This window comes from Ictalurus punctatus, chromosome 1 (genome assembly GCF_001660625.3).
Source record: "Ictalurus punctatus breed USDA103 chromosome 1, Coco_2.0, whole genome shotgun sequence".
In the NCBI taxonomy this organism is placed as follows: domain Eukaryota; kingdom Metazoa; phylum Chordata; class Actinopteri; order Siluriformes; family Ictaluridae; genus Ictalurus; species Ictalurus punctatus.
In genome coordinates, this window is record NC_030416.2 from 17,601,643 (window position 1) to 17,618,780 (window position 17,138).

At 38.8% G+C, this 17,138-nt stretch overlaps 1 protein-coding gene across 1 annotated transcript in view; it reads right to left on the reverse strand.

Moving 5' to 3' along the window:
- The window catches only part of dpyda.1 (dihydropyrimidine dehydrogenase a, tandem duplicate 1), a 153,162-nt gene that overhangs the window by 39,844 nt on the left and 96,180 nt on the right, over window positions 1-17,138 (reverse strand). Inside the window, exons 15-16 of the mRNA XM_017473660.3 lie at window positions 13,111-13,179; window positions 8,076-8,159 (exon numbers count right to left, since the gene is read on the reverse strand). Of these exons, the coding sequence (XP_017329149.1) occupies window positions 8,076-8,159; window positions 13,111-13,179 (153 nt within the window). The remainder of the gene's footprint in view (window positions 1-8,075; window positions 8,160-13,110; window positions 13,180-17,138) is intronic.

The following is a 17,138-nucleotide window of genomic DNA, read 5'->3' on the forward strand; positions in this document are numbered from 1 at the left end:
TCATAAGTAAACAAAATGTAACTCTAATGGTGGCTAGATTTTAAACAGCTCTGAGAAAAGGATGAACATTATACTGTGAAAGCTAACCACAGTCACTGGGGGGAAATTGCATATTAATATCCCATTAAAATCAAATTCTGCCTCTCTTTTGATGTAGTCAGAAATAATGTTTTTCCCCAGCTAGTAGAGGAAGTGCCAAACGGTGTGATTAAATGATATTGCCTCTCTTTAGTTCACATGGAGGTTACCTGCCTGCGGCCCGGCAGCTTTGATTAGCTTTTTGTCTTAGAGCAGAAAATCTACAGCAAACGGATATAACTCTTTAAATTTACGAGCGCTGTAGTGGAAAATAGTTCCATCTCTGTTCGGATTGAAAAAAACTTGCTTTATTTCCTTTAGTATAACACATAATCAAAAGAGCAAGAAAAAAACCCATGTGTTTCAATCATCAACCCATGCTGAATAAGGACTTAAAGGGATGGTAATATACAATGAGGTATGTTTGTCTTTCAGATGCTATCATTACTTACACCAAATGTTTATTTTATTCATCAGGGTTAGAGCATCCCATTATTTATCAAAGATCTATTAAGCTACAGTTACACTGTGTATCTATGCTGTGTACTGACACTGTGTGCATTTTGTTTTGAATCTTGAAAACTAATGTCCATACATAAAAGAACATAAATAGACAACGGATTCCTGAAGTTGTGAAGCTATAATTACAAAGTTGTACAAATGTAACACAGCTCACTTGAAAACGTCATCAGACAGTGGCACCGTGAATCAATGGCTTCTTTGTATGGATTTCTATGGAGTTTACGTTTCACTTGTGCTTAAGAAAAAAAAGACGTAGCACATAAAAGCAAGTTGAATAAAGACACAATTTTATGCTTCAACACAGTTCACTTACAAACTCAGTATTGTGTGATTAATAGTTGGAAAGATAGTTAGTTTGTTTTCACACACACACACACACACACACACACACACACACACACACACACACACACACACACACAGACACACCAATCAGCCATAACATTAAAGCCACCTGGCTAATATTGTGTAGGTCCCTATTGTGCTGCCAAAACAGCTCTGACCCTTCGTGGCTTGGACTCCACAAGAGCTCTGAAGGTGTGCTGTGGTATGTGGCAGCAAGATGTCGGCAGAAGATCCATTAAAAGGAACCCCGACTATGAAGACTTGTATGCCTTAACACGCAATAACTGCCCTCTCCAACTAAAATATGTTGTTAGAAACACATGAAATATTTTCATGACTTAATCCTTAATCCTCAATGTTTAATACATATTTTAACCTACGGAGGCCGCCATTTCGTTACATCCGCAATGCACTCTGAGTCGATGACGTAAAATGGTTGCACTTGAGCACTCTGAACCACTATCCAGCATAGCGCCATTAAAGAAAAAGAAGACGCTATTAGCCCCCGCAACAGGAAAAGAATGCCACACTAGGGCTGCTCGAATATGGCAAAAATCATAATCATGATTATTTTGGTCAATATTGAGATCATGATTATTAAACACGATTACTCATTGACCTTGGAAACATCACGGATTTATTGAAATTTGAAAAAAACAACAACTTTTTATTGTATTTTTAACAGTGGATTTCCTTGAATATTATTCAAATATGTAAAACAAAATTAAATAAATTATGCGTATGTATATATATATATATATATATATATATATATATATATACACACACACATAGACACACAAAACAGGGGAAATACGTATTGAATGCATCAACATTTTTTACAGTAAATTTTCCAATGAGGCTATGAAATTTTCACCAGTATTAACTCAAGAAATCTAAACAATAAAGACCATAAATGAGGTTATGTGTAATAAAGAGGAATGACACAGGAAAAAAGTATTGAACACACTAACTGAAATTAATTTAAAACTTAGTGGAGAAGCCTTTGTTTGTAATGACAGCTCCAAGACAACCGGTTGCAGTATTCAGGTGTGATTTCAGCCCAATCTTCTAAACATATTGTCTTCAAATCTTGTTCAACTGGATTCAAGTCAGGTGATTGACTGGGCCATTCTAATGCCGTGATTTTTTCTCTGAAACCATTTAAGAATTTCCTTTGCTGTATGCTTTGGATCGTTGTCCTGCTGGAAGGTCCACCCACGTCTCATCTTCATCATCCTAGTGGATGGAAGCAGGTTCTTCTGAAGAATCTCCCAGTAAAGGGCTCCATTCATCATCCCTTCAATTATATGGACCAGTACCATGCGATGAAAAACAGCCCCACACCATGATGCTTCCACCTCCAAACTTCACTGTTGATACAGTGTTTTAAGAGTGATGTGCAATGCCATTTCTCCTCCAAAAATCTGACTCTCCAGTCAGAAATCTTGCGAGAAGCTCCTGTGCGTGGCCGGTTGATGATGGAGTGATGTTTCTTCCACTTGCGGATAATGGCGCCACTGGTGCTTACTGGAGGATTCAGAAGCTTTGAAATACGTCTGTATCCGATTCCATCAATATGTTTCGCATCAATAAGGTTGTGAAGGTCTTGGGAGAGCTCTTTGCTTTTACTCATCATGAGATGTTTCTTGTGTGACTCCTTGGTAACGAAAAGCCTTTTTATAAACCATCAATTCACTAATCCAACTGATATTAATTTGCACAGATATGAGGTATAATTACTTTCTAATTACTTACGGATTACAGCTGGTTCCTTGCTTTACCTTGCCTTGGAGAACTGCTTTTTCTTAGCGTGTTCAATACTTTTTTCCTTTTTCGAGCTATGGATAGCTGCTTACATAAATTTTTTTATGCTTTTGCACGAAATTTATATGTTTTCTGAATCTCTTTTTACTATATTGATGTCTCTCTTGTAAGCTAGCGGAGCCTGTCACGTGATGCATTTTGGTAAATCAGATCGCGTTGTCAGCCAAAGGCTCTCTTTCTGTCATCTTGGCACGAGCTGACCTAAAAATACCACAGCCTGGTGGGGAGTGAGTTTGGCCTTTTAGGGAGGGGCGAAAGCACACCGCTGTAAAGAAAAATGGCGCGTTATTTTTTAAAAAGACAAAACGAGAGCATTGTGAAACGGAATGCGGCACATCGAGATAATCGTTTTATCTCAATTATTTTGTTTTCATAATCATTGAAGGCCATAATTGAAATTGAAATAAAAATTTTTATTAATCGCACAGCCCTAGGCCACACTGTGTCTGCTTTTGTCTGTAATTTTCTAGTTCTTGTGTGCTGTGATACAGGGCATCTTGTTAGTGTATTTTTATGTATAGTCTCATAATGTAAAGCTCCTGTAAAATTAACCTAAAATGCCTAGCCAAGGCATACCCAAAATAAAATTAAAGCTGTTCTTGAACCATTTGGAGTACATGCATGGTTTTGGTCTCTTTTGAAAGGTGGACTAAATATTTTTACATAATTGGACTGTTTGGACCTTTGCCAGTATAACAAAAAAAGTTTTCGTCTGATTCACTGATTTTATGGATCAGTGGATTATTATGAGGCGTCATATGAGGTGAGTTTCCTCCATTTCATAAGTGTTTGTTTGTATGTCGGTGGTCTAACATAGACATTGATTGTAGCTGCTGTTGTGATTGTATCTTGAAATGGTTTTTATAAATTGAATCACAAGAATCTTAGCTTTCCAAAGATATGAGTACCTTCGTACACACAGAATCTGTGTAGATAGCACATAACATAACACGGCGACAGCGCGTTGGCGGGCCGTCGGAAATTTAACAGGATAAAGTATATGACGGAAGCCATACAAATTTTCATAGTCGGAGTTCTTTTTAAGTCCTGTAAGTTGCAAAGTGGGGCCTCCATGGATCGGACTTGTTTGTCCAGCACATCCCACAGGCCAAGTCAATACCTGGAACTCTATCATGTTCCTCAAACCATTCCTGAGCAATTTTTGCAGAGGGGCAGGGCACATTATCATGCTGAAAGAGGCCACTGCCATTAGGGAATACCATTTCCATGAAAGGGTATACTTTCTGCAGCAGTGTTTAGGTAGGTGGTACGTGTACAACCCCTGGCAAAAATTATTGACTCACCACACTTAGACTATGCTCACCCAGGTTTTTTACTTTGTTGCAAATAAATAACTCACAGATATGAGACAAAACCACTTTTGTTTAATAGCTGAACATTCTGGCTTCGTGAAGAATACCTCAAACAAATTTAATTGTTTTAATTAATGGCATATTTTTTTTCCAGTTCAAGTAGAGGAAAAAATTATGGAATGTAGCATTCACATGAATGCCAGGACCCAAGGTTTCCCATCAGAACATTGCCAGATCATCACACTGCCTCTGTCAGCTTGCCTTCTTCCCATAGTGCATCCTGGTGCCGTCTCTTCCCCAGGTAAGCAACGCACATGCACCCAGCCATCCACATGATGTAAAAGAAAACATGATTCATCAGACCAGACCACCTACTTCCATTGCTCCATGGTCCAGTTCTGATGCTCACATGACCATTGTAGGCACTTTGGGGGTGGACAGGGGTCAGCATGGGCACTCTGACCAGTCTGCAGGTGTTCTGACACCTTTATATCATTAACGTTTGGAGATGCTGTGACCCAGTCGTCTAGCCATCACAATTTGGCTCTTGTCAAAGTTACTCAGATCCTTACACTTGTCTCTTTTCCTGCTTCCAACATATAAACTTCAAGAACTGACTGTTCACTTGCTGCCTAATCCCCACCCATCGACAGATGCCACTGTAACAAGCTAATCAATGTTATTCACTTCATCTGTCAGTGGTTTTAATGTTATGACTGATCGGTGTATGCATTGACTATAGTCAGGTCCATAAGCATTTGGACAATGACACATAATTTTTTCCTTTGTATACCACCACAGTGGATTTGAAATTAAGCAATGAAGATGTGATTGAAGTGTAGACTTTCAGCTTTAATACAACTGGTTTAAGAAAACTATTGCATTAATCATTTAGGAATTACAGCCATTTGGAGTCACACACCTAGCAAAACCTCAAAGATTACATTCTACTGGCACACTTTTGTGGATAAAAGCAGCATTTGACTGGCATGCTTTGTTTTGGACTGTAGTTATTCGACAGTATGTGAACAGCGGATCTGTGGTATTTGTCTGACACAGACTCCAGAAAGGAAAAATGCAAACAGTGAAAAAAGTCTGCCTGTGTGATGGAACCTTCTCTTGATGGAAAGGCCAACTATGGTGCTTCAAACAGCCCTTTTATCCTTTTTTATCCTTTTCTGCTTTGCATGTAATGATTTTGTTTTTGTTTCAGATATCTGACATCTGTATTGCTGCCAGAGCAGGTTTCCATGTCATTTCCTTGACCACTACAGACTTGGTGACAAGCTGTGTCAAAAGCGGCTAGGGGCAGAAAGCACAATTTCCTATGCTTAAACAGACCAATAACGAACACACAGATTTACTGTTTTATAACTGTGCAGAAGCAATCCAAACATGGCATGTGATTTCATCTTCATATAAAGTCCAAAGAGGAAACAAATTGTACTTGTTCCAATTTTATCAGACCTACACCAACCACCAATACAATATTTTATATATATATATATATACACACACACACACACACACACACACAGTGAGAGAGAGAGAGAGAGAGAGAGAGAGAGAGACAAAGTGCCGTCTACTAATATGGACACCCTTGGTAATTATGAGCATTGTCTTTATTGTTTAACCTTTTGAACCTTTTTGGTGAAAAAATTCACAAAAATACTCTGATCTCATGGTTATCAAACAATTGCAAACAAAACACAGGTTTATCCAAAAAGGAATATCTTTGTTAAATATATGTCACAATAATGTGTGCGCTGAGTCTTCTCCTATAATGCCTGATGAGGTTGGAGAATACATGGTAAGAGATCTGAGTCCATTCCTCCATAGAGAATCTCTCCAGATACTTCAAATTTCGAGGTCCACACTGGTGGACTCTCCTCTTCAGTTTCAAGTCAGGGGACTGGGATGGTCATGGCAGGACCTTGATTTTGTGGTCAGTAAACCATTTTTGTGTTGATTTTGATGTATGTTTTGGATCATTGTCCTACTGGTCAACAACGGCCCATTTTAAGCTTTCTGGCAGGTTTTTATTCAATATCTGTTGATATTTGATAGAGTCCATGAAGTCATGTATCCTAACAAAATTTCCAGGTCCTCTGGCAGAAAAACAGCCCCAAAACATTAAAGAGCCACCATCATATTTAACCGTGGATTAATGATATGAGGTACTTTTCCATATGGCTACCTCTCTGTGTGCGTCATAACCACCTCTGGTGTTTACTGCTAAAAAGCTCTATTTTGGTTTCATCTGACCATAGAACCCAATCCCATTTGAAGTTCCAGTAGTGTCTGGCAAACTGAAGATGCTCGAGTTTGTTTTTGGATGAGAGTAGAGTCTTTTTTCTTGAAACCCTTCCAAACAGCTTGTGGTGATGTAGGTGATGTCGGATTGTAGTTTTGGAGACTTTCTGATTCCAAGATGCAACTAACTTCTGCAATCCTCCAGCTGTGATCCTTGGAGATTTTTTGGCCACTCGAACCAGCCTTTTCACAGTGCATTTAGACAATATAAACACACGTCCAATTCCAGGTTGATTCAGAACATTTCCAGTTGACTGGAACTTCTTAATTATGACCCTGATGGTGGAAATGGGCATTTTCAATGCTTGTGCTATTTTCTTATAGCCACTTCCCATTTTGTGAAGCTCAACAACCTTTTGCCGCACATCACAGCTATATTTCTTTGTCTTACCCATTGTTATGAATGACTAAGAGAATTTGCCCTATGTGTTACCTCATATTTATATGCCTGAGAAACAGGAAGTAATGGTTGAACATTATATGTGAATATACTTCAAATATATTTTTTCATACGAATTCATAGGGGTGCCAATAATTGTGGCACAAATATATTTAACAAATATATATATATATATATATATATATATATATATATATATATATATATATATTTGGATAAACCTGTGTGGTGTTTGCAGTTGTTTGATATCCATGAAAGCAGAGTATGTTTTGTGAATTTTTTTTAAACAAAAGATCAAGAAATTAAAAATTAAAGACAATTTTTCACAGCCTTCTTTGCTCATATTTACCAAGGGTGCCAATATTAATTTATTATAGATACTGTATATACACACATACATAGTGTACATCTAAGACTAACATACAATACAACTAGGGCTGTAATTGAAGTCATAAACAATGATGTTTTGTTGCTGTTTAATATGCATCATATCATTGCAAAAAGAAAAAAAAAAATGTTCTTAATCTTCTAAGAATGAATGCTACATTAATCCTAGTGCATGGAATTTTGAGTTTGAAAGAAAACTTTACAAACAGCTAAAGAAATCATTTATGGATTATTAATTTCTGTTAATGCTTGGATTGAATGTGATGTTATAGAAAAGGTGCATCATTAAGACCCTCATACAAAACACTCTTCTTCAGGCAAAACCCATTAGTATTTGTTTGTGGTTGATCTCCCTATCATATCTGCCATCATAGATTAACAACATAGACAATAAAGTTTCATTTCATGAATTAGAGTGCCCAGAGAGATGCATTTACCGCAGGCATGACTACACCTCCTCCGTGACTGCTTTACTAAATGAGTGACGTTCGTACACAGGTATTCAGAATTTTTACAAATCCTTGAGGATTGACACACTCCCCTTTCCATCAATAAGAAATACTTTCTTTCTATATTTAATGAAATATGGTAAATGTCTAGAAGGGAAAAGCAGTTGGCCGAGACAGGTATGATATTCACTAATTCGCCATGTAATAATGTAGCGACATTCATCTTATTCAGTTATGCTGTACATGCTGTACATATGTATTTTCAGCAGCTGGATTCTATAAGCTTAAATATTGAACCGAAGTGTATATACAAGTAGCTTAGTAGTCTCTCAGCACACACACTAACTGACAAGTCATGTTCTTAGTGAGAGAGTGTACGTGCCTTCAGCTCGAGTCTCAGTATGTATGAGGTGCAAAGTGAGAGGTGTGTGCTGGTTGTACCTGCCCGCAGGCGAGTCCCATACCCCTCTCTCCCATTCCATGAGGGCAGGATAAATTCAGCTCCAGGGCATCAGCTCCAGAATCCTGTTCAAGGGTCATATTTATGCAAACGTTACTTCAATATAGTCAATGAATTCATGCATTTCATATAAAAGTGGCAACTTTGATCCATATGCAAGTCTCATCAGTGTAATACGAATCATGCAAACCACTACAAAAACAACACTCTAGTGATTCAGTTTATTAATCATGTCCAAAAAAGCCTCTTCTCGAGAGGAGGTGCCTGCCAATGGAGGGATACAAAACAACAGTGACTGAAGCATTAGGACTAAAATAGATCAGACAAGTGATAACTGTTCCACATGGATGCACAGAAGATGGTGCTCTGTATGTAGACTTGTGGAGTGGGACATAGAAAGTGGCTGAGCAGGAAAGGCATTTGACAGGCAATTACATATCCATGGGGGCTTTAAACCACGTCACATGTGGGATTTAAACAATTACAAAAGCTCCACAAACCTGCCAGAGTGACTCCGGCTGTAGATTTATGATTTTCCACAGACTGACAGCCATTAGAGGGAGAAAAGAAGAATAAGTATTTTAGCTTTACAAAGTGCAGAGGAGCAAGTGGCAGGATGAAGCCATTTATCATAGTCAGTTAGGGAGAGGAAGAAGCATGGTAGCCCTGGATTAGGCTCCAGATTTCATGGTCAATTAGGGCCAAATGCAGGTACAAAATGGACACAATGCACCGTGATCCCAAAGCCAATTATCAATAATGTTTAATTTCACCCAGCTTCCTTTAAGCCCTTTATAGACAGGACAAGAGACAGGACGTGGCTGCCACCCATTCCCCCTTTCCCACATAACAAAAGGCTACACACACAATGAATTAAGCACACTATCATCGCAGATCACAATAAGCAGCTTTAACAGGGAAGAGCACATGAAAACTATTTGTCACTGCAGGCTTAAAAGAGAATGACAGTGGAAATGTGTCCAAAATGTGGCAAAACAATGCAAAGCTCGTGGGTTTGGGTTCTGTCCTTCCCATGCTTCATCCTTAACAACACTCCTTAGGGAGAACAAACCAGGAGAGATAGAAACAAACAAGCACACAAATAAACAATGATAAAGACAGAAAAAGTTGAAAAGAGAGGAAGGGGCAGACAGAGAGCACGAAAAGATCAAGAGGCTTTGTGCCATAGCTTCACACCTCTTATCCTAATCCCATACAGTTACAGATACAGATACACACACAGAAATTTAAACACTCCACTGTAACCCACAATTTAGCACAGGCAAGCTCTATGATTATGATCTATACTCTTCTTCCGCAGTATGAGCCGTAAAAATGTCCCGCTCATGCAGCTGACAATAAGTACACAAAAAATACCTAATATTTGGAATAACTGCATTAATGGATCAGGAAAATGAAAGAGAAGTTGGAAGAACAGATGCTTGTTAAATCATTAAAATACCACGCAATGATAATTTTAAGATAGTGGATGCAAGTACCAAATGAGAATCTGTAACTAACATGCATGTACACTGTTCTTTCTAAACTGGTGTTGTATACTCACTCAGTAAACTGTGACTAGGTTTACATGGACAGGAATAATCTAATTATTGATCTTATTTTGAATAAGGCAATATTGTGATTAAGGTGTTTACATGAGTCGCTTTTAGGATATTCCTTTCATGTTCAGGTTTTAAATGTTATAGAACATAGATCGCGTAACGACACACGTCATTACGTCACCGCGCCACGCGGTCCGTTGTTCCCTCCAGAATTTCACGTATCAACATACAGTTGGTCTTCGTTATGGTACCGTATACAGTTTGGGGTGTTTTTATTTAAAAATTTTACGAACGCTTCAAGTGCAGTTAATTACATGTATTCCTACTATATAGTAGGTAAGTACGCGGTTTCGGACGCAGCCGTGCTCTCGTTTGCCGTAAAACCGATGAGCACTGCTGTGTGTACGTGTCCTGTCGCAAAATGCGGTGAAAACTCCCAATTTTCCCAATAATAGTGTGATTAAGATGTGTACATGTCTATAATGCACTTTCATAATGCGACTAAAACAGGAATACTCCACGTCTTAATTCCATTTGTGTTTACTTCGAGTATGACTTTAATCGGATTAAGGTAATTAAAAATTGCTGTTTACATGGTAGTTTGTTAATCAGAGTATTGTCTTAATCGGGTTAATATTAGATTATTGTTGTCCATGTAAACATACTATGTGATGTATTTCAAATTGTATTGTGCTACAGAAAACAAGTGAATATGACACCTAAGAGGACTCTATCTATATTTGGGCAAAAGCACCATCAGTGGTTTATTCTCCAATTCACAGTTATTTTAAGCATGAGAGCAATCCTAAGTATACACTCCACAAAAGAGCCATGGGCTTGCACTGGTTCTTTATCTGTGCTGACACTGCTTTTGACATGGGCTATCAGCTCCCAACTTGATAAGACAAGATCACCTATCCCTGTCATACACTTTAGATCATGATGGTTGACTTGATCTCAGAGGGTATCAGGAGCACAACAGCAAAGGAAAGGGGAGATACACACACTTACTCCAGCATAGAGGAACAGATGCCAGATATGTCAAACAAGCAGGAGGGAAGTCGGCTATGGCTGGAAAACACTGTCTCAATCAAAGGGAAGTCTGTAATATAAGCTTTTTGAGACTTTTCACAATGTGCTGGCTTTTCACAAACAAATCCTATACACACTAGCTCTGGGGTTTTCAACTGGCAAACTGTGGCACAGTATTTCAGGACACAAGCAAGTACATGAAACAATACTGTAGCAAACATATGAAACATATGATCAACAGATAGCAAAATGTACAATCAGTGTATGAAAAAGTTCATATTGAATAGCTTTCTAATCATGAACCAGATCAGCTTCTGTAACAAATATGTATTGTGGTTCATCACAGGCATTTATTTAAATTATTACTATTACGCTGAAGGCAGCTAATCAGACCAGAGATACACTACAAGGCTAGAGACATTACATCAGAAAGGGGAGAGTTTTCATAGACTTTCGAAAATGTTTACCCTTTTGTGAATTGACGATGAAAACAGAATGTTTAAAGACGGGTGACGCGTGAGTTTATTCTCCCACGTCAAACTCAAACACATGGATCTCAGATGTGTAAATTCCATGGCTCTAGTAAAAAGTAGTGACATGAGCACCACTACAAACTAAAATATAACCACTACAAATTGTATGATTTATAGCCATAAATGACATATTAATGGATAACAGTGAAAGAGCAACTGTGTTTGTTATTCAGTAATGTTGGTTGCTTATCAAGACCACTGTAATCAGGGAATTTAATACAAGTGGACCTTTTACAAATTTTAGCTGAATACGTCTGCACTAGCCGATTGTCAGCAATCATTTTTGACACGCGCTGTATATGAAATGTCACATTCCTATTTCTGTTCACAACTTTAAAAATAAAAATAAAGCATGAACAGGTTATGGAGAGACTTTGACATCTAGGAATTACAGCTTCTAGCTGATGGTTATGATGCAATATTTCTCTATCAGGCAGAAATTTGTGTGGAGGGAGCAGTAATGGGGGGCAGTTGAAAGTAGAAAATGATTTACTTTATTCTGACACGTTGGTGAAGGGAAAGAAAGGGGAAAAGGAGAACAAAAAACTTTTAAGTAGTATCCTTGGGCAAGCCACAATGTTAAGTGTCCCCTTCCAGAATTTTCAAAGTGAAAATTAATGGTTGAATCTCCTTGAAAATGGAGTTACCATGGAAACCAGGCTTTTATTTCATATTTGCCGGCAGAGGTAACTAAACAGTCTGCTATGGATGTGATGAAAACAATGAATTCAGTTCAGAAGACACACCACAAGCAACAACAAAAAAAGGAAGGCACCAAAGGCATATTTCTTGCTTATTTTTCCTCACCTCCCATGCTATATCCAGTGGCACTGCCAATCTCCTCTGCAACTTAGCTCTATATCAGAGTGCTAGGAAGAAGGTTTAAACTCAACCTGTGTCTCTAGGACACATGGAGAGCTCGGTTTGGATTAGGGCTAGGTTAGGGAATAGGAAGCTTGGTGATGAATGTAGAAAGTAGACAGTGTGTCCTACTGGCTACCCTAAAGCGATGTACTCATACGAGCTTAGATCAGTGTCATGCCTGATTTATGATTGTGCAATATGCAAAAGGTACCTGGCAGTAATACAGAGAGGGGTGGAAGAGGAGGCAGACAGCACTAACCAGATGTCCATCTTTTCAGAGAGGAAGAAGAGGGTGGGAGAGGGGTTAGATGAGCTTGACAGGTCTGGTTTAATGAGGTCCAACAGAGAGCGAGAGCGTCAATGAAATCAATAGCAGAATTAACACATTGACACGTGGCCCTGTTTACGTTCTGACATTTTCTGTGCACAATTAAGCACCAGAGATATGTGAGTCAACACCGATTAATTCCAGGGGCCACTGAACTGCCTCGATCTATTTCCATTCAAAATATCAGCTCTGGGTTTACTTGTGTGTGTGCTCGGTTGTGCATGTGTGTTCACAGTGGGTCTGCTGGGGTTCACGTTGACTGACATCAGTAAAACAGGACAGGGGCTGTAGAGCTCCTGCTCACAGATGGAAGAGCTGGAAGAAGCCTGGCCTGAAGATGCCCCCCTTTCCCCTCCCAGCTCTCTTCCACTCTCTGCTCCTTCAGCGCCTCCCTCCTTCTCTGGCATCTGCCTCAGCCTCTTGGCAGCGACAAACCAGTTGGGTCTTATAAACATTTGCCTAAATGTAGCATGCTTCAGATCCAAGATTAATTGCCACTGATTCAATATTTGGGGTGTTTATGCAATAACCGTGAATGTTGCTTTTGCAGTTTGGAAAGGTGTGGTGCATCACACTTTTCTCCTCTCTTCCCAAGCAATGGTTATGCAGGCAGTGTTATCAAAAGAGGCAAATTATCAGGAAGGGGGTATAATTTCACAACTGTGTGCGCTGGTAAATTATCATAACAAAGACTCACCTCTGCCATTTTGGCAAGCTCAGTCCAATCAGCTTTGTTGTAGCTGCACATTATGCTGGAAATGATAATCTAAGGCAGATAGAGAGAGAGAGAGAGAGAGAGAGAGAGAGAGAGAGAGAGAGAGAGAGAGACAGAGAAAGATTAGAGCAACATAGACACGCTCTTGCTCATTGCAGATTCATTTTTATTTGCAGACTTGCAATAATATGTCCATTTTTATGTACATGCACATTTATTCTTCTTGGTTTGTTTCAACACATTTTAAACTGGGGCTGAAATAGGCCACTCAACTGTCCTTCTCCATCCTCAAAGTCACAAAATCAATATTTATAATTGACAAGATTTGTTATCGGAACAAATCTACAGGCATGCTGGCGTTATTAAAACAATAAAGACATCATAGAGAGGGTATTAGCTAAGAGCCCCAATGCTAGGGCTGGATTAGCCTGTGCCATTTTCATTTTTCTTTCCCTTGACACACTATAAGGCAAACATAAAAACATGTGATGGAGAACCAGCTTCTTAATATTGCTTCCTGGTTTTAAGTAATCACAGCTGGGGAAAGAAGAAAAAAAAAAAGCTTTCACATACTTTACAGACACTCTACAAATAATGCACTGTATGTGTCATATACAAGACACAATGTTCTTGGCAAAATGAAGATGCTGTATTTCAGCACACCACATCAACCATTTGCTTTTGATTTCTGTGTTAAATAAATAGCTGTGTCTCATAATAATATCTAATAATATATACGTAATAGCTTTAAATCTGCTGTAAGATGAAAGCCTTGTGCTCTATTATTAAACAAGATCTCAAATTTAGGCTGATCAAATGACCATGGCTTACTTTTACTGCTGATGAGGTGAAGATGCCAAAAGGACAGAAAGTGTGGCACTAACAAAAGATATATCCATGGATACCAAGAGAGAGAAAACAGATTTCAAAGGAGGATATTAAACTCTGAGGATTTGCTCTCCCCTAGGACAAATTTCCGCTAGATATAAATCTCTGGGGCATTAAGCTCCCCAAAAAGCACTGCACAGTTAGGATCTAAGTATAGCTCACTTACACAAGTGCCGAAAATATTGCTATGTTTTAGAGGGCAAATAAAGTTAAGCACCTGACATTTACTGCTCAGATTTACCAAACAACCTTGACATATAAGCGATATTTGATACACCCTCAAATAGTCTTTGGTAATATTAATGTAAAGCCCAGGAAAGCAGGGAGATACAGAAGTGTTGCTGGAGATGACTGAGATTACGAGCTTCCACTGAGTTTCATTTTGGGTGCCATGGAGGCACACAGTATTCTATTTTGATTTGGGCCTGACCTTTGTCCACTTTAACTTCACATTATGGGAAAGAGATCCTTGAAATGGCAGCCAGGCATCCTTTTTTTCCGGTTTATTAAAGACAAGCGGGGCTAAAAGTGCCGTCAGACAGGCAGAGCAAGTTAAAGGCAGCAGGAAGTGTGGAGACTGTGAGAGGAGCGGGATTACCTTGTTATCAGCTCAATAACTCTGTGCCTAGCTTTTGCCTCTGTATGCTCAGCACACTGTAACAAAGCATCTCCATGGAGATCAGTCACCTCGAGCCTGTCACTCGGCCAGCATATAAGAACGTTTCAGAGCATTTCGCCCCTCCTTCACGCCATGCGGCAGCCATCCCCCTCGTAATGGGTGGAAAATTTGAAGCATTGATGATGACAATCACAGCAATTTGTCCATAAGCTCTGACCTGCAAGGGCTGAAGCTGCAGTTTAGACAAGGTTTGGAGGTAGGCTGTGGAATGAAAAAGCTTTGGTTTTGTGTGTGAGTGTTGCGAGTATGTGTGTGTGAGGCCCCAAGGGCAGGGCAGTCTGAACAACCTTTTCTCCTAGCAAATGGAAATCATCCAAATATGATTTTCTTTCAAATCCATGTGATTCTGCATGCTCCCATAAACAAATCTCATTCTACCATTCATACACACATACACACAGTCTCTTGTAGCAGGGATGTTTCCATTCATGCTGCAGGAGGGATGCACAGTGTAGTGGATCCCTGTAACAAAGAGCTGAGGAGAGCTGCTGTCTGTTCTCTCCTCACATACATCACAGCTTTTTTCATCTTCCTCACAAAAGCCACGGGAGTGAACGCTGGACCTTACGTCTGATAGCGCTCGCTCTGACTGCAGCCAGAAAGTCTACACCTAATCAATTAATCTTTTGCTATTTCTTAAGTAGAGGAAAATAAAACAAAGCACAGAAATGAACAATTGAGTTGTCATTTCAGCCAACACATGCTGCTCCGTCTGTACAAATATGAAATGGAGGCAAAGAACTGAGATATGGACTCGGTCCACAACATAAATATTTGTGTTTCATTAGCAAACATGAGCACTGCATTGATGTAAATAATAAAAAGGACATTGAGGAATTAATACTGAGATTATATTCAAATTGTATGATGTGAAAACAAACAAAACCACAGAGATTGAATTATTGTCTACCAAAGACAGAATACGCTCATAATCACTCGTGTGAGAACATCAGGAAAATGAGAATAACACAAACAATAGCTCAGGTTTTGAATAGGTTTCATATTTACTGCACTATAGTTAACAGTAACAGCACTTATAAACCTCACTTCCTGATCATGGATTACAGTGCATTAGCAGAAGGGCATAATGATAATGATAATGAGTCTTTATTGATCACATATACATATGCACAGTGAAATTCTTTTCTTCACATACCCCAGCATGTCAGGAAGCTGGGATCAGAGTGCAGGGTCAGCCATGATACAGCGTCCCTGGAGCAGAGAGGGTAAAGGGCCTTGCCCAGAGCCTTAAAAGCCAAGCCACCACTGCCCCCATAAGAGACCGAAAAAAGATTAAATAAAAGCCCCTAATATCAACTGCAGAGATGCAACAACTAGGCAACATATCTGATTATGTTCATTATGAAAAATGATCAACATGGATTTTTATATTCAAAGAGACATTTACTTAACCAACAAGAAAAACATGTTATAATGTTACAGCGAATAGGCCTGGGTAGAATGTAACGCAATGGTGTTACGGGCTGTTAGGGGCAGCAGCAGAGCTACTACTATTGCACCGCATAGCTCTGTGAGCAAATCTCAAAGAATTTTCAGATGTTTCCAACATTATTAAGGCAAAAAAATAAATAGCAGGCTGATTAATTTCATTTGCAACATATAGGCTTCTTGCTTAGATAACAATACGCTGACCAGAGCTGTCAAAGCAAACATGGATAAAAGGATAAATCTAATTTCTTGAGAAGTTCGTGTAAACGTTAACATGAATGCGTTACCCTTAAAAGTGTAACCGACTGTTTCCATGTACACCTCCACCATCACTAAAGAATCACACGTCACAGACAGATCTCTGGATGATGAAAGCAACTGAGTCAAAAGAGGAATCACTAAAACTCTGATAGTTTCACTCAGAAAAGTAGAAGCATGGTACAATGCAACATGTGCAATCAGTAACGCATCAATGTAGCCCAAACACATCAAAAATGAGTCCTTGGTTACACGAAATACACGAAACCCGACGTTACAGTATTTTATATTTCACTGAAGGAGTAACAGTAGTAGTAAAACATGTACAGCAATTTCACAGTTTAATGAGACTAGTTAAGTTTAGCCTGTTTCATTTAGCCTAGTGATAAGATTAATGATGAGGTTTTTTTTGTTTAAAGTAAATTATAATTTTTTTTATTTCAATTTGTTATTGTTGTTGAAACCGTTAAGTTTCTCCATAAATGTTTGTTATACATTATATTTTTGAACAAAACAATGTCAAATGATATTTATTACAACTGTTCACATTTATCAGATTGAACCGATCACAGTTAAGCAGATGAATCGATTAATTTTTTCAATTCACATGAAAATCGACTATTAAAATATTGGGGATTTTATTGAAGTCCTAATCGAGTTACATTTGGGCATCTTTACTGAAGTGAGTGAAATGCACCAGCTGCAGCTTATGGAGTAGTTTAAGCACCGCAACGTC